Genomic DNA, 23105 nt, shown 5'->3' on the forward strand with positions numbered 1-23105 from the left:
CTACGTTACGTATTTAACAAATAATACAGAGAGACATAAAGCACAGAACTTGAGTAACATATTCATTGCAATACTCAAATAACCATTTAGAAAGTCATTATGACTAAACTTTTTTTAATATATGTTTTCGATACATGGAAACTCAAATATTACTATAGAATGAATATAAGTTTAAATCTACCTAGTTTACTCAAATACTACTCCCTCTCTCTGCCAATACTTGGCACAAGTTGACCCGACTCAAATTTTAAAAAATATAATAGAAAGTAGATTAAAAAAGTTAATGGAATGTGAGTCTTACTTTTACATATTAGTTTTATAATAAAATGTGAGTGTGAATGAGTCAATGGAATGTGTGGTCAATTATCAAAAGTAGTAAAAAGTAAGTGTAAAAAGTATTGGCGAACGGATTAAAAAATAAATTAGTGACAAGTAATGGCGGACGGATAGAGTAGTACTGCTGAAAAGATTCCTTTCTTAGGTGAACTCAAATCCTACACAAGGAGAGCACCAACAATACTCCTAACTTTTTCAATTTCTCTTACTATGTAGGATATCCCAGATTATTTGGAAGTTAATAACAAGTAGATATGTGTCATATGTCATGGAGAAACCTCAAGGCAATAGCCACTTGTGCAGTATTTTACTCCATCCATCCTATAGAAATATGCCTTTTGATATGGGCATGAATTTTAATTTATTATTGATAAAGTAAGATAGAAGGAGAAAAAAGTAGTTGAAATTATGTAGCGGATAGTGGGGCCATAAATAATAAAGTAAAAGAGAAGGAGAAAAATGTTACTATAAATGAATATGAACTATTTGTACGAGACGGAGTGAGTATAACATATAGGAGTGGTTTCAAAAAGAAACACATCATGATTTTTTAAGATCCCTAAGCTATTGGCGGCAGACCATGAGATGGCCGAGGTGGCGGCCCTACCAGAAGTCGGGGAATATCCATTTCAGAACTACGAGGTTGTTTAACAAATAAATAAGGTAAAAAAAATTCTAAAGTAGGGGACAACGAGCTTACCAGTGGTGTATTGTTAGTAGGGGGAGAGGTTCACCTATACTAAGAACTCTTCTCCACTTTTGTAAGACATCATAAAATGAACTACTTCCTTCGTCTTAAAGAAGATGACACATTTTGGAAATGACACGAAATTTTAGGAGATGTTAATTTGTGTGTTAAGTGGTGAGAGAAAATATAATTTTATAATTGATGTGTGAGGAAACTTTTTCCAAAAGAGGAAATGTGACATCTTTTATGGGACAAACTAAAAAGGAAAGTGTGACATCTACTATGGGACGGAGGGAGTACTATTCTTCTCCATATCTAATACAAAACCAACTTTACAAACGGGGCATGTGTGTCATGAGAGAATGTTAAATAGAATTAGATTTTTTTTATAGAATATATGTACTCCCTCCGTCCCATAATAGATGACACACTTGAGGAATGATATGGGATTTTAGGAGATGTTGTTTTGTGTGTTGAGTGGAGAGAGAAAATAGTATATTTATATTAATGTGAGAGAGAACTTTTTTCAAAAAAGAAAATGTGACGTCTTTTGTGGGACAAACTAAAAAAGAATGTGTGACATCTATTATTGGACGGAGGGAGTACTTTGGTAAGATACGTTTTTTTTTTCTAATTAATTAGCTATCAATTAGCCATTTTGAATATTCCGCCATCAATTGAGAATATTGATGGAAATGAGACATTTTCTAATTAAGCATAACTCAATTAATCATTTTGATAATATTTTCTAATTAATTAGCTATAATTAACAATTTCGCATATTCAGCTATCATTTGAAAATATTGATGGAAGGAGACATTTCTTAATTAGTCATTAATTAATTGATCATTTTGATTAATTAGCTATAATATATTTTCCCTAAATTAACTAGCAATTAATTGGAAATATTAATTAGATGTAAAAGAAATATTTTATTTCTATGACTAATTTTGGATTGTGGTGTCCATATTCAATCCATAAAATTATCATTTTCAGAATTTAGGAGAGTATTTTAGTCACTACATAATTAAAGGGGATGAATAAACAATTACGTATCCAATCGTCATTAGCTTTCTACCCACTTTCTCTCTCCTCAAAATTATCTTTAAACTTTAAATTTTATATAATTTTCTCAATTTGATATATGTTTTTTGAGGATATATATCTTATAATTTCTCAATTTAATATAAAAAATATATATTAAATTACAGATAATTTTATGAGGATTATAACGAAATCCTAATTGCATGATATTATATCAAAGGCTGAAAAAAAATATTATAGGATATATACAATGATAGTATTATTTTTGTGTGATAAAACACCATATCATTTTTATAAACGGGATATATCATTTTTATGCAAGAATAATATCATTTACGATCCCTCAAAATATCACTTCATATTCAAAACAATAACAAATAACTTTTTAATCTTTTCATTGACTAAGGTTTTCATCCGTCGTGCTTATGTTTTTATGGGTAACATTTTTCCTCAATACTTGTTTAATCTTTGTCTTTACTTTCTTATAGTGGTTTTGAGTTAGTAATCTAAAACAATCTTGATCAAAACCATAAACGAATTTACATGCTTTCATTTCTTTACAAGTTAAACAATTCACTTGTCTTCAACAACTGTTATATTCTTCCAGTTTTGTTGTAATATTAGGTTTGATTAATTAAACTTGAGTTTAATATTGACATAAAATATTCGCATCCAGGGTGGAGCCAGAAATTTATAGGGAGAGAGGCAAATTTATTGATAAGGAAATTTTAAAAAATTTGAGGAGGGACATTTAGTGAGAAATTGGAAAAAATGATAAAATATACTTCATCCGTCCCATAATAGATGTCACACTTGGGAGATGACACGAGATTTTAGGAGATGTTATTTTGTGTGTTAAGTGGTGAGAGAAAATATAAATTTATAATTGATGTGAGAATGAACTTTTTCCAAAAGAGGAAATGTGACATCTTTTGTGGGAAAACTAAAAAGGAAAGTGTGACATCTACTATGAGACGAAGGAAGTAAAATATATACATGGATATGAAAATATAAGGTGGGGCGATTGCCCCTTTTTCTATAAGTGTAGATCCACCCCTGTTCGCATCAATATGTGACACATGATAAATTGAATTTTTCATATAATACATACTATATTCCCCCTGGCCACCAAAACCTAACACGTGTTGCTATTTCGGATTGTCCACCATTCACAGCCACATTTACCTTTTTTATATTAGTTTTATAATAAAATGTGAGTGGAAAAAGGTTAGTGGAATGTAGGGCCTAATACCATTTATGGAATATTCCAACCGGGACTCCTAAAGTGAGACACCCAAAAATAGTAAACTGAGACTCCTAAAGTGAGAAGGAGAGAGTATTAACTATGTCTATAAAAACATTGTTTTTAATGCACGGTATGAGTTTTAATGCAAAATTGATAAAGTTAAAAATGAGATAGAGAAAACTAGTGGTTGATGAAAAATAAGAGACTAAAATTAAGATAAAAAAAAGTTGATTATTTTCAATGCCAGATGTATTATTATACTCCCTTTGTCATACATTAGCTGGCATACTTTGACAAGTTTTAAGAAATGTAATGGAAAGTGAATTGAAAGGCTTAGCAGAATGTGAATCATACTTTTACATAGTGTTATAATAAAATGCGAGTCTGGATGAGTTAGTGGAATGTGAGGTCTATTACCAAAAATAATAAAAGATTAGTGTGACGAGTATTGACGGACGGACCTAAAAGGAAACCAGTGACAAATAATGACGGACGGATAGAGTACCAACGAATGCGCATAGGTGATAGGTCCATACCTGGCTTTGAGGAATGTTGCGAATTCATACATCTTACAAAGTTGCTCAGTATATTCAACTTTGGCATTGCACTCTCGAATCCTCCTTGTATCTTCACCAACTTTGCATCGTTTCAAAATTTCATCTCTTGTGCATTTGGAGAATTCATCAAAATTATCGAAAATTTCGACTTTTGTGATATGTGATTTCTCACTTCCCAAAGGTGTTGTGTTAAAGTATTCATATAGATATTCAAAAAAGTCGAATACTGTCATAGGATTCGAATGACAAGATGCGATGGTACACACTGGGTTGTTGCATATATCTACTTGCATGCTTTGCAGTTGCAGCAATCGTCGTATTTGCTACTAAATCCACCGGTATCTGACAAAAACATATACACAAATTGTAAAAGAAATTGATACAAGTGTGTGGCCTCGAGAACCATTTGGTCATTATCAAGAGCAATTCGGTATCTGAAATGACTACATGCATCATCTAACTAAAACTAAAATAAAAATGAAATAAAACACTCCCTCGTCTTTTAAACAATGGAAAATTTTGAAACGACATGAGTTTTAATGCATAATTGGTAAAGTAAGATGGAAAAAAATGATTGAAGTATAATGAGTCACACCTCATTAGAGAGATGGATGTTTCCTAAAATAAAAAAAATACACCGTCCGTCCCAAGGAAGATGACCCCTTCCTTGGGCGACACGAGAATTTATGCAACTTTATTTTGTGTGTGAAGTGGAGAGAGTAAAGTAAGAGAGATAGAATAAAGTAGAGAGAAAAAGTGTTTCCATTTTTAGTAATTGATCATCTTGGTTGGGATAAACCAAAAAGGAAAGTGGGTCATCTTTAATGGGACGAATGGAGTATATTTTGAAGAGACGTACCTAAATGAAAATAGTTTATATTTTTAAAGGAAGGAGGAAGTATATAGTACTTACAAGATCCAAAGGTGCTCGAGGATTTGAACAAAAAGCTGGGATAAGTCCTTTCCCATAACTTTGGATCACTGGATCACACATCCTATAATATGCAACAATTAAATGTAGATATACAAGATCGATAAAAGAAACGAATAAGAAATTAAAAGAGTCATTTTAAGATCATTTTTGTTCTTACGAATACGAAAGTCATTTTAAGATCGTTTCAGTTCATACATACCTCATATCCAACTGGGGTGAGGTTCATTGTAGCAGCTCTCGATAATAGATGGTCTTATTATAAGTAGTGGAATATCTCCTCTAATTTCATTCACTGCCATTTCACCCATAGCCTTACTTAGCTGATATGTGGTACTCCATCCCATCATTTTGGCTCTGTTACATTAAACATTAACATACATAATCTTCGATTTATTTTTATAAAAAACATAGAAATTGAAATATATACAACCTTTGAAGGCCAAGCTGTCTGAAAAATTTGTTGGCATCGATATTGTTTGGGGATGAATTGAGAAGCAAGCTAATCTCATCTGATACATTAACCGCACCATCATTTCCTCCCATAATCAATGGCTCTTCAAATATTATACCTTCTTCTCTTTTTTCATTAACATAAGCTACAAAAAAACTCGAATTAAAGTTTAATTAAGTTGTAATCATACCAAAATTCCCTTAGTATATCTCAATTAAAGCGGAAAGATGTAAAATTTGAGAATAATTAGATAATCCTAAGTTAGTTATCATGATTGAGTTTTCAATGTAAATGAATTAATGCATGACTTACTTGTTGGGTTTGTTTAACACATACATGAGAAGCAAGGCATGTCGAAATATTAAAACGGACCAATAGATAATTCAACTCGCATACTAAACATCATGTAAAAGTAGGATAAATATTATTATCATGGTGAAACATAGTAGTCACCAAACATATCGTTATTACTAGTGATCAATTCCAATAACACCCGCCGACATTACATTTTATGTGTATATATAGGGAAAAGGTTGGAGAAAAATGAAATCTTCGTTCTACTAAGTTCGAACCTAGGATCACGAATTCATTCAATAAAGAGGTGAATTCATGGTTTTGACTTTTGAGTTTGAATCTTATAGCTAGAGGCGAAGATTTCATTTTTATAATCCATTATATATAAAATAGTAATATGGGTAAATGAATGAAAAATACCATGAAGTTTACTCAAATATTGGTCTATCCAGCAATTTTCGAAAATGGCCAACTATACCGTAATTTTGACATTTTTCTTAATTGTCCCACAGTCTATGATTTAGGGGAAATTTATGTATGCTTTTTTTTGCAAACAAATTATATCATGCGAACAAAACATCCAGCTATTCGAACAACATTATTTAATACATTTAGTCAATTATGTCTTTAATTTTTATATATGTAAATATTGCTTGATAAATTTAGAAAAGTAGAATGCTGAAATTTTTTATTGGACAATTAAGAAAAATATCAAAGTTATATTTTAATTCACAAATTTTGAAAATTATTAAATAAACCAGAATTTGACCAAATTTCATGATATATTTTTTTTGCCATTTATCAATATTTTGTAAATTAATCCATACCCGTAGATATCCTAGTAATATTTTGTAAATTAATCCATACCCGTAGATATATGTGTGAAGAGGTCGAGTTTGTTGCATGTCTTGGCAAACCTCATTACTCGTACCTACACGTGTATGTGTATTATGTATGTACATGTCTGTATACATGAATAACATAGCATTTTAAATATATTTTTAAAGTATATTAAGACTGGAAAGCTAACCTCTGATTAAAGGTTGTGGAAGCTGCAGATTGGATAATTACATGTACATTTTTCCTAATTGCATCGATAGATTTACAATCCATTCCCAGATTTGGTTTGTATTAGCTTCTCCTTTACATATGTTGTACCATATTTTTCTTTCAAACATGCGAACAACTCCGAGCTTATTATCTACAAAAAGTCCATATTTATTAATTAATTGTGTACTATATCTAATATGGTATGGGTCTGGTAATTATAAGTACGTGTGCAACTTAATTCTCCCCCAAATTAAATTAAATAACAAAAGGTATATCAATAACATAAAGATGTTTATGGTTTTGTACTTCTCTTTGTAATCTATCAAGTGCAGCTTCCTTGTCTTTTGCCTTTATTAGCAAGTAGATTTTGTCCACCGAGGTTGATCTCAATAGCTTTTCCACAACAGCTGCAAGATTAATATTTTCAAACTCAAGAGTTTTGAAACAATATATGAGGATTATAATAAATCCTAATTCCTTACATTCATATACAGAAAATTTCAGTAATATCCTATAGTTATGCTGATTGAGTTTGTAATATATACTGATCATTGGATTTCTAATACTATACTATATTGATTGAGTTTCTACTGATTAAGTCTCTACTATTTGTTGATTGAGTTTGGAATATATAATAATTGATTCCATTCAATTTCCATATATTTATTAAAAAAAATTGTAAAATCAAGATTTTACCAAACTCAATCTTAAGTATCAAAGGTATCAATTTTGTAGCCATTATTATTATTATTATTTTGTTTAGATTTAGAGGGAAATTATGATTGTCACGTAATTAGCATGTTATTAATAGTGTTATAAAATTACAAATTTCATGATTTTTGTGAAATTTTGCTTTAAAATAACTACATGGAAGCAATATTAATTGAATGCATGCATATAAATATCAACTTTACTAAAAAAACTAGAATAATGATAGGTTAGCCTATGATTCATCCCAAAATATAGATATATGCGACAATGGAATAGAAAACTTTCGCATATGCATGTAGTATAGAACTTACTACCTTTTCCAAGGAGACCAGTTGCACCAATAACAAAAATATTCTTCCCTTTATAAAAATCAAGGATACCTATTCCTCCATGCCCATTATTATCAACCACCGCCGCTGCCGCCGCAGTGAGTTGCGACGCCGGTGGGTGGCAGAATTTAGTGGAGTAGGAATGTGTTTGTTGATATTTACCACTAAAAGCATTCAATTTTGGATGATTGGCACCAAATTTTGTAAGATATATTGATGATTTGATTGGAGAACAGAAACCAGTTGCTGCACTCATCAACATTCTATTTACTTAGCTTTTAACGTAAACTACTATTTATGAAGAGTATAGTACTATTGTGTTATGCAGATATTTATAGTACTCTAATATAGTTAACACACTACATTAATCTGCTAGCTAGCTGCAAGATTTTAACAGCTACTAATAAATTGTAATATGTGTTTCTAAAATATTTGAAAATATTCTAGATCCATATTGTAGCCGAATCTAAAACAAGCTGCTCAATCTAATAAAAGTATTGGTTCATGAACGTAGCCCAAAAAGCTTAGTCCTTTTTTTGTACTTTACTCCAGTTATGTGATACGAGACATATCTCGCATAATTTAGTAATTAATATCTTTATAGTATATTTTGCTTAGTTGGTTAAGATTAGATTAGATTTATTTGTTGAGGATTCCACATTATAAATATGTGGGAATATTTCATAATCATCATTCATGAAATAGAATATTATTCACGCAGCTTTTCTCTTCTTCTTCAATATCAAACCCTAGTTCTTGTCGTTGTTGATCGTCGGGCAAAGATTCCCGCGACTTCACGGAGGAACTCTAATTCTTACCGTGTGCGATCGACGGGCAAACGATTCCCGCGACCTCACGGAGGAGTTAATCCGACGTTAAGGAGATTATCCTTAACAACGGGTGCTTTCATACGTCTCTCAACAATTTTTGGCTTTCAACTCTCGTTGTTGCGTCGCGATTTCCACCTTGAGGACAAGGTGGATTTCAACCGTGGGGAGTTGATACGAGACATATCTTCCATATCTCCCACAATTTAGTAATTAGTATATTTTGCTTAGTTGGTTAAGATTAGATTAGATTTATTTGTTGAGGATTCCACATTATAAATATGTGAGAATATTTCATAATCATCATTCATGAAATAGAATATTATTCACGCAGCTTTTCTCTTCTTCTTCAATATCAAACCCTAGTTCTTGTCGTTGTTGATCGTCGGGCAAAGATTCCCGCGACTTCACGGAGGAACTCTAATTCTTACCGTGTGCGATCGACGGGCAAACGATTCCCGCGACCTCACGGAGGAGTTAATCCGACGTTAAGGAGATTATCCTTAACAACGGGTGCTTTCATACGTCTCTCAACAATTTTTGGCTTTCAACTCTCGTTGTTGCGTCGCGATTTCCACCTTGAGGACAAGGTGGATTTCAACCGTGGGGAGTTGATACGAGACATATCTTCCATATCTCCCACAATTTAGTAATTAATATCTTTATAGTATATTTTGCTTAGTTGGTTAAGATTAGATTAGATTTATTTGTTGAGGATTCCACATTATAAATATGTGGGAATATTTCATAATCATCATTCATGAAATAGAATATTATTCACGCAGCTTTTCTCTTCTTCTTCAATATCAAACCCTAGTTCTTGTCGTTGTTGATCGTCGGGCAAAGATTCCCGCGACTTCACGGAGGAACTCTAATTCTTACTGTGTGCGATCGACGAGCAAACAATTCCCGCGACCTCACGGAGGAGTTAATCCGACGTTAAGGAGATTATCCTTAACAACGGGTGCTTTCATACGTCTCTCAACAATTTTTGGCTTTCAACTCTCGTTGTTGCGTCGCGATTTCCACCTTGAGGACAAGGTGGATTTCAACCGTGGGGAGTTGATACGAGACATATCTTCCATATCTCCCACAATTTAGTAATTAATATCTTTATAGTATATTTTGCTTAGTTGGTTAAGATTAGATTAGATTTATTTGTTGAGGATTCCACATTATAAATATGTGAGAATATTTCATAATCAGCATTCATGAAATAGAATATTATTCACGCAGCTTTTCTCTTCTTCTTCAATATCAAACCCTAGTTCTTGTCGTTGTTGATCGTCGGGCAAAGATTCCCGCGACTTCACGGAGGAACTCTAATTCTTACCGTGTGCGATCGACGGGCAAACGATTCCCGCGACCTCACGGAGGAGTTAATCCGACGTTAAGGAGATTATCCTTAACAACGGGTGCTTTCATACGTCTCTCAACAATTTTTGGCTTTCAACTCTCGTTGTTGCTTCGCGATTTCCACCTTGAGGACAAGGTGGATTTCAACCGTGGGGAGTTGATACGAGACATATCTTCCATATCTCCCACAATTTAGTAATTAATATCTTTATAGTATATTTTGCTTAGTTGGTTAAGATTAGATTAGATTTATTTGTTGAGGATTCCACATTATAAATATGTGGGAATATTTCATAATCATCATTCATGAAATAGAATATTATTCACGTAGCTTTTCTCTTCTTCTTCAATATCAAACCCTAGATCTTGTCGTTGTTGATCGTCGGGCAAAGATTCCCGCGACTTCACGGAGGAACCCTAATTCTTACTGTGTGCGATCGACGGGCAAACGATTCCCGCGACCTCACGGAGGAGTTAATCCGACGTTAAGGAGATCATCCTTAACATTATGTCATGTAATTTTATTATCCCAAAAAATGTCACATGTGGACATATTTTCACGTCCGATTACAACAAATTCAGCAATTGTAATTTGTGTTGCGTCATATAATTTGAATATTAAGGGAATAAAGTTAATTATTTGGGACTTGATTAAAAAATGTATGTGAGAAGGTTCTGGAATTGTTAGGATCGTCGACTGCAACATTAGTTTGATATTGTCCGCTTTGGGTCAAGCCCTCACGGATTTGTTTTTGGGTCACTCCCAAAAGACCTCAAACTAATTGGGGTTGGACAGGAATTATATACACCTTCCAACTTCCCCTACTCATCCGATGTGGGATGGGTTTGTACCCCAACAAACCTCCCCTCAAACCGAGACCACATCGGGAACGCAGTCGACACGAAATGGGTCGTTCCAGCCCTAGCCCCTGGGTCATCCTGGGCCCGACTCTAGCTTTGAGTCCTTCAGGGCCCGACCCTAATCGGGGCTCATCCAGGCACAACCCATAGCCACCTGGGCTCTGATACCACTTGTTAGGATCGTCGACTGCAACATTAGTTTGATATTGTCCGCTTTGGGTCAAGCCCGCACGGATTTGTTTTTGGGTCACTCCCAAAAGGCCTCAAACTAATTGGGGTTGGACAGGAATTATATACACCTTCCAACTTCCCCTACTCATCCGATGTGGGATGGGTTTGTACCCCAACAAACCTCCCCTCAAACCGAGACCACATCGGGAACGCAGTCGACACGAACATGGGTCGTTCAAGCCCTGGCCCCTGGGTCATCCTGGCCCGACTCTAACTCTGAGTCCTTCAGGGCCCGACCCTGACCGGGGCTCATCCAGGCACAACTCATAGCCACCTGGGTTCTGATACCACTTGTTAGGATCGTCGACTGCAACATTAGTTTGATATTGTCCGCTTTGGGTCAAGCCCGCACGGATTTATTTTTGGGTCACTCCCAAAAGGCCTCAAACTAATTGGGGTTGGACAGGAATTATATACACCTTCCAACTTCCCCTACTCATCCGATGTGGGATGGGTTTGTACCCCAACAAACCTCCCCTCAAACCGAGACCACATCGGGAACGCAGTCGACACGAACATGGGTCGTTCCAGCCCTGGCCCCTGGGTCATCCTGGGCCCGACTCTAACCCGAGTCATTCAGGGCCCGACCCCAATCGGGGCTCATCCAGGCACAACCCATAGCCACCTGGGCTCTGATACCACTTGTTAGGATCATCGACTGCAACATTAGTTTGATATTGTCCCCTTTGGGTCAAGCCCGCACGGATTTGTTTTTGGGTCACTCCCAAAAGGCCTCAAACTAATTGGGTTGGACATGAATTATATACACCTTCCAACTTCCCCTACTCATCCGATGTGGGATGGGTTTGTACCCCAACAGGAATATGGTTGAGAATTATAATAAAACGGCGTGCCTAACTTGCAAAAAATTAAGAGTAGAGTAGTTTATAATATCCATATCATTATAACTAGATGGTAGGTTTGATATTTATGCTGACATTGATAAGGTCAAGTATGAATACAAATACAATACAATACACACAACAGAACAAATACAACATGAAACGAAGTCATTGTAAAGATTCATTCCATGGCTGAGGTCTGAGAAGCTTTGCATTTTACAATTTACATGCATGGCCATTCGGTGCTTCGTCTTCAACCTTCGCACCACCTTTGCAAGCATACTACAGTCTATACCAACTTACATGGTCAAATTAAAATTGAAATAGTAAGTATATAATAAGTTATCTCCGTATTAACACGACAGATAGAAGTATTTCGAGAGAAACCCTTATTCAGCGACATAATGAAACGTTTCGATTAATTTCGATAAGAGAGATTAGTGTTAAGTGAAGATAGGAAAGCTAATTGAACATGTTTATTTGTCAATATTATGTCTGAAAAAAGTAATCTGAATCATTGATATTTAAATTTCGGTGTTTATTTGATTTTTAATTAAACATTAAAAGTAATTAGAATCCTAAAAATAAGAAACGTTGATTATAATTTTTCAACTTTTTTTAAGTATTCTTTTTCTCAGTTTTAGGATTCTATATATTTAAATATTTAATACTATAATTTTATTATGTTACACCATTATCATTATCATAATAATAATAATGATAATAATAATAATAATAATAATAATAATAAAAATTATCAAGAACCTGATAACCTTCATTACATTATTATTCTGATTCATTATTTTAATAAATAAATTATTTTTAATAAACTATTTACTGATAACATAATAAAAGTTACCCGCAGAGGGTTCATCGAAGAAGGCGAGGCTTTCGGCCTCGGGAGCCTACTGAATTTCCCATGTCTTCTCACTTTATGATTTGGAATGCCCAGGGGATAGCGAACACTTCTACCCAGGGCACTTTCAAAATATGATAGATATGTACAGTGTTTTGTTTGCCGAGGTGCTTGAGCCCCAGACGGATCCCCAGCCTTCTTTCTTTAGTAGGCGATTTGGGTTGCAGTTTAGGGAACAAGTGGCAAGATTTGGATCTTCTCTCACAGGGACTGGCAGGTCGAGGTCATTGACGACTCTGAGCAGGTCCTTCACGTCCGAGTTACTGCTGCGATATTCCCTTTTTCAATCTATCTCTCCGTAGTGTACGCTAAGTGCTCGAGGGAGAGGAGATACGATCTGTGGAATAAGCTCAGGGACATCTCTCTAGCCACTGACGGGGCCCCCTGGCTTGTTGGTGGTGACTTCAATATCTTCTTGTTGGAGGAAGAGAGACAGGGCAGCACGACTGACAGGCACAGAGAAATGATGGACTTCGCCGACGCCGTAGCAGACTGCCAGCTACTGGACCCAGGCTTTGATGGCCCACCGTTCACATGGACGAGGAGTGGGCTCTGGGAGAGGTTGGACAGAGTTCTTCTTGGGGAGCACTAGACGACCGCCTTTGCGGCTACTAGGGTGACTCATTTGCCTAGGATCTCTTCAGATCATGCCCCTCTGCTAGTGCGGTGCCAGCTCACGACTCAGATTCCGAGGCCTTCGTTTAGGTTTCAGAACATGTGGGTGCGGCATCACACTTTCAGGGATGAGATTGCCAGAGTGTGGACGGCGGAGACGGGCTTCTTCGGCATGCTTAATCTTCAGTTCAAACTCAGCAGAGTTAAGGGTTTTCTCAAGGGATGGAACAGGGAGGTCTTTGGGAACATCTTTGAAAAGCTGAGGGAGGCAGAGGAGGCGGTTGCCGCTGCGCAGGCTGCTTACGACGGGGACCCGACAGGAGCCCACAGGAGTGAGCTTAGCCGTTGCACCACCCTCTACGTACTCCGCACTAGGATGGAGGAGGATTTCTGGAAGTAAAAGGCTGCCATTCGGTGGGCGGCGGAAGGCGAAAGGAATTCCAAATTCTTCCATGGGTGGGTGCGACAGAAGCGGGTGAAGTCCCGGATTCACGCCATTCAGGCAGGAGGACAGACTCTCACGTCGGAGGAGGACATCAGACAGTCGGCGGTTGACTACTTCCAGCGGCTTCTCACGTCAGACGTTGAGCACTTGGAGCAGCCGGACCTTGATCTCTTGCGCGGTCTCCCAGAGTCCGTGGACCGCGAGGGCCTCTGTGCAGTTCCCGACTATGATGAGGTGAGGGCGGCGGTCTTTGGCATCAGTGGGGACAGCGCCTCGGGACCGGATGGCTTCTCGTCTCTTTTCTTCCAACACTGTTGGGACATCGTAGGAGCAGAGGTGGTGGCAGCAGTGGCGGACTTCTTCTTTGGAGCTCCCATGCCCCGCAGCTTCACGGCCACGACCATCATTCTCTTGCCGAAGAAGGCAAGCCCGGCGACCTGGGCAGAGTACAGGCCAATCAGCCTTTGCAACGTGACCAACAAGATCATCTCCAAGATCTTGACATCGCGTTTGGCGCCGCTGCTTCCTCAGGTTGTGGCGCCGAACCAGAGCGGTTTTGTAAGGGGTCGCTTGCTTAGTGATAACGTGTTCTTGGCTCAGGAATTGATTCACGATATCGGCAGGTCGCTCATTCAGAATGCAATCTCGCCTAATCTGGCCCTCAAGCTAGATATGGCTGAGGCCTATGATCGAGTGCAGTTGCCTTTCCTCCTCATGGTGCTTGAGAGGGTGGGATTCCCGCCGGGGTGGGTGAGTATGGTCGATCGATGCATCTCTTCTTGCTGGTTCTCAGTGCTCGTGAACGGGGCTCCGGCAGGTTTCTTTCAGTCTACGAGGGGACTTCGCCAGGGAGATCCGTTATCGCCGTCGCTGTTCGTGCTTGCTGCAGATTATCTTTCGAGGAGCTTGAACAAGCTTGTTGACACATATCCCGATATTGAGTATAGATGTGCTAGGCGCGCGCCGGCCATATCCCATTTGTCTTATGCCGATGACGTTATCATTTTTGTCAGGGCACACAGACAGTCCGTGGAGAGGCTGGTTCATTGTCTCGAGCACTATTCTGTCGTGTCGGGTCAGATGGTGAACAGGGGAAAGAGTCATTTCTACCTCTTTGAGAAGTTCGACGCTTGGGCAGCTGAGGTGGCAGAGGCGATTGGATTCCAGCAGGGATTCCTCCCTTTTACTTACCTTGGTGTCCCTATCTATAAGGGGGGGCTGAAGGCCGCCTACCTTTTAGATATCCGACAGAAGATGGTGGACCGGATTCACAGCTGGTCTCACAGACATCTTTCTCTTGGAGGGCGCCTCGCTCTGATCAAGAGCACCCTTGTCACCATCCCTCTTCACATCTTCCAGGTCCTGAAGCCGTATCAGTATTGGATGAGGGAGTTGGAGCAGATCTTGGCCCGGTTATTTTGGGGCACGGTTGGGGAGCAGATGAAGATTCACTGGGTTAGCTGGAAGAAGAAGATATGCCTGCCGATGGATGAGGGAGGCCTCGGCATCCGTCGTTTCCGTGAGGTCATCAAAGCTTTCAGCATCAAGCTCTGGTGGAGATTTCTTGCGCAGGATTCTCTTTGGGCGCAGTTCACCATGCGCAAGTATTGTTTCCATGCTGGTCGTGCTTTCATTTCTCCTTACTCTGTGCATGATAGTCCTATTTGGCATCGTCTCACGGACATTAGGGGTCAGGTTCATGGTCTCATTAGGTGGTCCCTCGGCGAAGGGCGGATTAGTTTCTGGGATGACGTGTGGGTCGGGGATCTTCCCCTTAGGACCTATTGTCCGCCCGGGACTGATCTTCCTGCCGCTGAGGTTTCTAGGTTCTGGCATGATCATACTTGGCATGTTGAAAAACTGCATGATTATCTGGCTTTGTATGGTGTGCCTTTGCATGTTTTGGATCTTATCAGGGCTGTTCCGATTGAGGTGGGCAGGCGGGATGTGATGCGATGGAGCCTCACTGGCGATGGCGAGTTCTCGACGGCCTCAGCCTGGGAGCTCATCCGGACACGGTCCCCTAGACATTTCGGACTTCGCATGGTTTGGAATGCTGGGCTGACCCCTACCATCTCTGTCTTCATCTGGCGCCTCCTCCTCCAGAGGCTCCCTGTTGAGTGTTATGTTCAGGCTCGGGGTATCTCTCTTGCATCCAAGTGTCTCTGTTGTGTCTCTTCTTTCTCAGTCGAGTCGTTTCAGCATTTGTTTGTGTCGAGTCCTCTGGCGAGATCGGTTTGGGATTACTTTGATGGCTGGTTCCCTTACATCAGCACACACATTCACACGTGCACTGACATTGCACATAGATTAGGTTTTTGGTGGAGGTCCTCTCACAGGGCCACCGTCTTGAACATCAGCTTCATCATTCCCTGTTTGGTATACTGGTTTATCTGGACGGAGAGGAATAGCTGCAAGCATCGCGGCATTTCTTTTCGTTCTTCACATGCTATTTGGCAGGTTGTTCGGCACCTGCGGATCTTGGTGGCGGCGGGTGTGCTAGTCCCCCTTCATTGGCGCGGTTGCACCCCGGCCGTTGACTTCATGCCTTTGGCTCCTCCTCGCCGGCGAGTTCTGAGGTCCCTGCAAGTGCTTTGGCATCCACCCGACGATCCTTGGGTGAAGCTGAACACCGACGGGGCCTTTACTAGCTCGACGGGACAGGCAGGCGGTGGGGGAGTGGTTCGGGGCTCAAACGGTTCTCTCTTGGGGGCCTTTTGTACGCCTCTCGCAGCTGGGTCGGCCTTCGAGGCGGAGCTTTTAGCTCTTCTTCACGGGCTGACACTGGCTATGCAATTCTCCTCGCATGTCTGGGTCGAGATGGATGCGGCAGCAGTGGTCGCGGTGTTCACTTCAGGATGCGGAGGAGCAGCGGATGTGAGACATCACATGGCTCGCATTCGTACTTTGCTCGCACAGATACAGTTCATGTTCTCTCACATCTATCGAGAGGGCAACCGGCCAGCAGACTTTCTGGCAGGTAGGGGGGTCCAGACCCCTGCCATCACCTTCTTTGATGCGGATTCAGCGCCTCGGTATTTGAAGTCGCTCGTCAAGATGGACCAGTTGGGCTATCCGAACTTCAGATTCAGATATCGAGATGGATGACTTCTTCACTTGGTTCGTGGTTTTGATTTATGGTTTTTTGATTTCCTTTGGATTTGGCCCGCTTTTGGCCATCATCCTTGTTCTTTTTATGATGTATAGCTTTGTTATGTTTATCCTCTCTTTAGTTAGATGGTTAGTACCCGGTCTGTGGGGATACCATAGTAACTTTGTTAGCTCTTGTGTTTTGTATCTCTCGTGCGGACCGAGTCACTTTTGGGCTCGTCTGATGTATGTGCTTTTGGTGATTTTTGATATATACAGGTTGGGGGTCCGCCTTAACCCCCCGCCGTGATGGTGTTTGAGAAAAAAAAACATAATAAAAGTTATATTAAATAATATAATAACAAATATATTTTTATTACTATTATTATAATAATTATTATTACAATTAAGTATACTCATAATATAAAATTATAATAAGATTTTATTAATTAATTATTAATCCTTGTACAGCAAAATTTATTGTAATTTTGAATTATTAGTATTATTGTTATTATTATTTTTTCCATTAAAGGTTTAAGTAAAACCTCTTACTTCAGTTATTACGTCTACTAGTTTTCAGTTATTATGTCACTTAGTTAATTAAATTTAATTGCTATAAACTCAAAGTCTTTACAATTTTATTTAATATTTTCAAATAATTCAAGATAAGTCCATCCAGAATCATATCCACTGGAATTATATTTTTATGAATCACAATCTCCAATAATATTTTTTTTCTAACAAACAAATGGACCCATTGTATTTTATTTCATTGTTGACAAAATTATGTATATAATTATCAAATAATAAAAATAAATTTTTGAAACCAGTTGTAATTGATCCTACAAAAATGAAATAACATGGAAATGAGGGCGGAGACAAGTATACTAAAATTAAACTTAATTAGTGTTAGAAGGTGAGGAATTAATCACGTTTCACGTATGCGCACATCTCAATGAATTCCAACTATATTTTATTACACAAAATATAAAATAACTGTGCACAAATTCATAAATTACTAGCTAGGTGATACATGCTTTAATTATCGAGTCTTAAGGGAAAAAAAAAGAGTACATGCTTTATCAGCCCTGGAATGTGAATATTTGGCAAAACACATTATTCGTCCTTATACTTTGATTATAATTTTCATTAGATTTTCCTACAATTTTTTTGTTATCTACATCTTTATACTTTCTTTATAAATTTCATTATAGATCCTTTACAATTTTTTAGTTTTGTTAGAGTCTTTTACATTCATCTTACTATTTTTATTAGATCCTCATACATATTTTCGTTTTAGTAGGTCATTTTACTTTTATCTTGAATAACATACAAATTTATATTTAAACTTAATAAACTTTTTTATTTTTCATTATATTAGTTAGCCTATGATAATAAATTGATGAATTAAATATAAATATGATTATAAATTGATGCATTAAATATAAATCATCGATTGAAAATTCACATAGTTCTTCTCCATAAACTTCGATGTTTTAATATCGTTAAAGCTTCAATATTTTCTCCAACTTATTGAGATTATTGGGTAACAAAGATGATACTCCCTCTGTCACAAGATAAGCGAGACGCTTCTTTTTCGCCCTTGTTTTGGAAAAATAATACTATAAAATAGTTAGAGTGGAGAGAGAATAAAGTAAGAGATAGAATTATGTAGAGGAGAGTCTTCTTTGCATAAATTTTTTCTCTTACTTTACTTTTTCTCCACTCTAAATATTTTATAGTATTATTTTTCTAAAACGAGGGCGAAAAAGAATCGCCTCGCTTATCCAAAACAACAATTAAGCTATTTAAAATCAAATACTTATGCATTTAATACTCTATAATCCCTAAATTAATACATAATTGAGAATTTCTCATCCACAAATAATTGGAAGCACGGCTGTTTTCAATTCACCCCAATTCCAAGACAATAAGAGAGAGTCATAAAGTGTAAAACATTATTCTATTTTGCACAAGCTGCCAAAATCCCTAAATTATTTAATGAACTAAACTTTTACACCTAAATTCCTAATCACTCACCTTTTCAACAAAGAACAAAGTGTATGATGAAAATTGAGGCGGCAAGTCACGGAAGAAGGCAAGAAACCGGAGTTGGAGAGCGGTAGTCGGCGGCGGAAGAAGGCAAGAAGCAGAAGCAGTCGGCGGTTTTCAATTGGGGATGGCAATAGGTTTGTTATTTTTATTGTGTTCTGTAAAAAATGGGTTGAATTAAAATTGAGTTTTACCCCTTTTTGATTTATTAAATGTATTTTATTTATTTTCCAGTATTTATTAGAGGAATAGCCAAATATGGATTAGGGGGGCATTAGTTTTTGGCCGCGTAGTTTTTGGAGTAGCCAAATAAAAAAAAACCCTTTGTCCCTACTCCCTCCGCCATTGGAGTAGTGTCTTTATAGATGAGGCTAAGTTAAATTAAAAAAAATCTAAAAGTTCCATAAGTTTCATTAAATATAGATTGTATGTTATCCAAGATAAAAATAAAAAGACCTATCAAAACGAAAAATCTGTATGGAGATATAATGAAAATCATGATAAAAGTATAAGGACTTATTAAAAATGAGAAATTGTACAAGAATCTAATGAAAATTATGATAAAAGTAGAAGGATCTAAGAATTTGTTTTGTCTTAATATTTTTCCCAATTGATATTCTGTGGAGTACCACGGGGTACAAATGAACTCCTTTCAATCTTGGGAGTTTTTTTAATTAAAATAGAAAACACAAGTTAGGGGCATTTTTACCAAAACACTAGAAATGCACTGTGTAACTTAATTATGTCCCAAATTAAATTAAATACATAAATAAATAAGATCTAATTAAAAAATGTGTTATAAACGAAAGTTTGAAAGTTATATTAATGGTAGCTTTAGCAAGGAGACGGAGTTGCACAATTAATAAAAATGTCCTCTTTTTTTGCTTTGTTCTCGTTAGTTTTGTGTTCAATCATCGTTACTCCATATCAAATACCTATACTCATATAAAACGAATGAAAAGCATCCCACATATCTGTATATATACTTGCACTGCAACAGATATTACAATTTAGCAAAGCTGGGAGTATTTTCAAGACTAGAAATTTGGTGCAAATGATGATGCTCTCTCACTACATAGATTTAAAAGTCCCACCTCTTCTTCACTCGGAACATCAGAGCCGTTGATTTGATATTGTCTTGAGGAACTTGGAGCATGATCTGCACTTTCATCTTCATCGGGGCAGTCTTGGCTTTGCCGTCTTCATTCCCAACCTAAATTGTTCATCATCAGACACAACAAATTCAGGTTGTCGAGCTCAAATAACGTGTTAATGTATGATGAAGGGGTCCTACAATGAAATTATGAAACTCCCAATCACTTTATAAAGCTTAACTTATCTCATTTTTAGTTACAGCTACAAGTTTTTAATCCAAGCTTCACTATCATACATGGTTAAATGAATTCATACATATATTTCAAATCCGTGAGTCGCAAGCATGATCGACAATGGAAGGATGAGAACATTAAAGTCACTTAAACTTCAGAACTTGAGGATATATAAATGAGAAAGTTACCCAGAGTGCCGCCCAACCATGGCGTACATCAGTATCATAACCAGCTTTTAACTTGTAATCGTTCCCAACTCTGTGTTTATATACTGCACTCCAACTGTCTGTGTCGAATTTGTACAAGTAGCTAACAAATAACACATAAAAATATTACTACACAAACATTAGCAGTCTAACCAGTATACATAATTTAGTTGTTCAAGTATAACAGAGTTTTGAGGTAAAATGATAGTGAGCCTGATTGTCACCAGGTGTATATCTTATAGTACTTACTAAGAAAAACAATTCAGTGGCACCAAGGAAAACATTTTTCGATTTTTCTAAAAACTCGTATGTGTTCAGAAAGTTAAGGCAATGGGGGAAGGGATAGTGCAGAGCAGGATTAAGGATCTCACCTCAACTTGTCTGAGTGACTGAATCTCCGCTTAAATGCAATAGACAAAGCATTTGAAGGTAGAGATAAGCTTGGAATAAACGTCATTTCACTATCCTGGACACAGAATGTAAAACAATTAACCAAGAAACTGTCGAGACTGCAAGATGGAAATCAAACTTGACATTTCTGTGAGGCATAATAAAATTTAACCAAACATACTATTTTCAAGTAATTGACTGAAAAATTTTATTTCAGTGGAAAACTGAAAAAGAATAAATTCTCAAAACCAGTGTTGACATTCAGTTCATCACTATAAATTTCTTGACAAAGTGAAAAAAGAAAATGAAAGTAAATTCCTTAAAGAAACAATTCCAAAGGAAATAACCTTGTACGCATATCGTAAATCCAGATTTTCATCACTGAACCGGGCAGTATAAACTCCATTCAGAATATGACTTTTAACAGTACCATTCAGTGATAAAGTTCTCTTCTGCTGCTCTTCCTCCTCATCTTTCTCTTCAAGTGAAATTTCACCAAGAGGAAATTTCAAAGTTGCTCTCGGCTGCGACTCCAACAATAGAAAAAAAAAACTGTGATGAGAAGTTATTCTGGTCACAAAGTGACCAATCTTATATTCTTAACAGTCATGACACTATAATTTTAAAATTTCATGCGTATGATATACTCAAACAAGAACCAACCATTTGCTTTATTAAAAAGAAGTGTAGGAGCGCTAAAACATTCTAACCATGCCGATAGATGGTACTGCAGATGACAATTCAAATTTGTATGCCGGACCTGCAAGATCTGCAACCATTGCAACTTCTCCTTGCCGAGCCTAAAAGTAATACAGAAGCACTGTAAGAAATAGGGAACATACAACATACTTATAATAGATTCTTGCGTATAACACAAACATTGCCGAAATGCTTTTCTATCCATCTGACCGTTGCTTCCGTTATATAGCCATCTAACCACGCTTGCTAATGCTAAGAATCTAGGAAATATGAAATTCAAAGTTCTATCAACTAAGAAAACATGGACTCCGCCCATTTGTTGCTTTGTCAATCTCCAAACTGCAGTTGAAAGACCAATTAATAAAACTGCTAAAATGTATAAGAGCCTTTCTATATTACAAAATACTATTCCTTATTGGATGAAACCACACCAATAAATTGAGCAAGACTTTTTCAGCAAAACTAAAGTTTAACTGGAAATGAATTTGATTATCCAAGAATTAAGTAAAGAGCAGATATCAGTAGAACACATTATTTCTATACAGATGAAATAAAATTAACCACTTTTCTTCTCTTCACATATATGGAATACTTAAACCAACTATACCATCACACATTCAGAATAACACAAATACAAACAAATTACACTTAAAATTTTTGTAAAAAAACAACAAAAGAGTATGATTGAAGGCGTTATTTCCAAGAAAAGAAATCAAACCTTGAGTTCGGTTGCAGCCCTGAATTGCAAGCCAGGTGCGATTTCTAAGGATGTGTTGAGCAACGCATCGTTTTCTTCGACGTCGTATTGTAGCGAAAAGAATTTGGATTTCAAATACAGATGGGGCTCCAGAACCTCCCCATTGTTGGCGTTCTGAAAAGACAGCTTGAGTTTGGCCAGATTGTCGAGTAATTTGCACGATATTTTGTTGAAGAAAACGGAGCTCTCGCTATCGTATTCGGATGTAACTCGCAACTTCGGCCGGTCAATTTTGAAGAGACTGCCGAAACTTCCCTGGCCTGGGGCCACCGCGCCGCCGTCTGCTGTTAGCGGCGGCGGCGGTGGGGCAGAAATGGACGGCGGTTCGGGTTTTGGTTCCACCATCACTGCTGGATAACGTTTTTAATTTTTCTTTAGTTTTGTTTCTGTCACGATTTTATTCAAAATAAATGTGTGGAAATTTATACTATCTCGGTGTCACAGTCAGTGTGAACAGTCAGTTTGAACAAGAGTTTTAAAAAAATTGGAAAAAATGGTACGTCAAAAATTTGGAAAAAATGGTACGTCAAAAAAGGTAGTAGAGTATGAATTGCATATTTTTATATTAATTTTATAATAGAACATTAGTGAAGTACCTAATATTGTTTTGTACTTAGATGAAATAATCAACAGTTATATTTGAGATATTTTGGTACTTATTTTCAATCTTTATGATTAACATTTATATTCATTCTTTCTATTATAGTATTTATTTAATTTTTTCTCTTCCTCTTTTCTTTATTTTTCTCAATTTTATTTAGTTTAAAAAAGATATACTCTTAAATTAGCATGGAATTAGATATAATTTAAATTTGATGTATAATACTCACTTCGTCCTAATGAAGATGAC

The 23105-nt window shown here is 37.1% G+C and overlaps 1 protein-coding gene and 1 pseudogene across 1 annotated transcript; both read right to left on the minus strand.

The window, feature by feature from the left end:
* Positions 1-3590: 3590 nt before the first annotated feature.
* LOC121757754 lies at positions 3591-7902 on the minus strand (annotated as a pseudogene).
* Positions 7903-19800: 11898 nt separating this feature from the next.
* LOC121759749 (outer envelope pore protein 37, chloroplastic-like) lies at positions 19801-22632 on the minus strand. The gene is made up of 6 exons (XM_042155434.1): positions 22217-22632; positions 21510-21599; positions 21147-21323; positions 20781-20875; positions 20392-20512; positions 19801-20088 (listed from the first exon to the last, which is right to left on the minus strand). Exons 1-6 carry the CDS (start codon positions 22598-22600, stop codon positions 19957-19959), a joined length of 999 nt encoding a protein of 332 aa, XP_042011368.1. The 5' UTR covers positions 22601-22632; the 3' UTR covers positions 19801-19956.
* Positions 22633-23105: the final 473 nt, after the last annotated feature.

Source organism: Salvia splendens, chromosome 12 (assembly GCF_004379255.2).
Source record: "Salvia splendens isolate huo1 chromosome 12, SspV2, whole genome shotgun sequence".
NCBI lineage: Eukaryota > Viridiplantae > Streptophyta > Magnoliopsida > Lamiales > Lamiaceae > Salvia > Salvia splendens.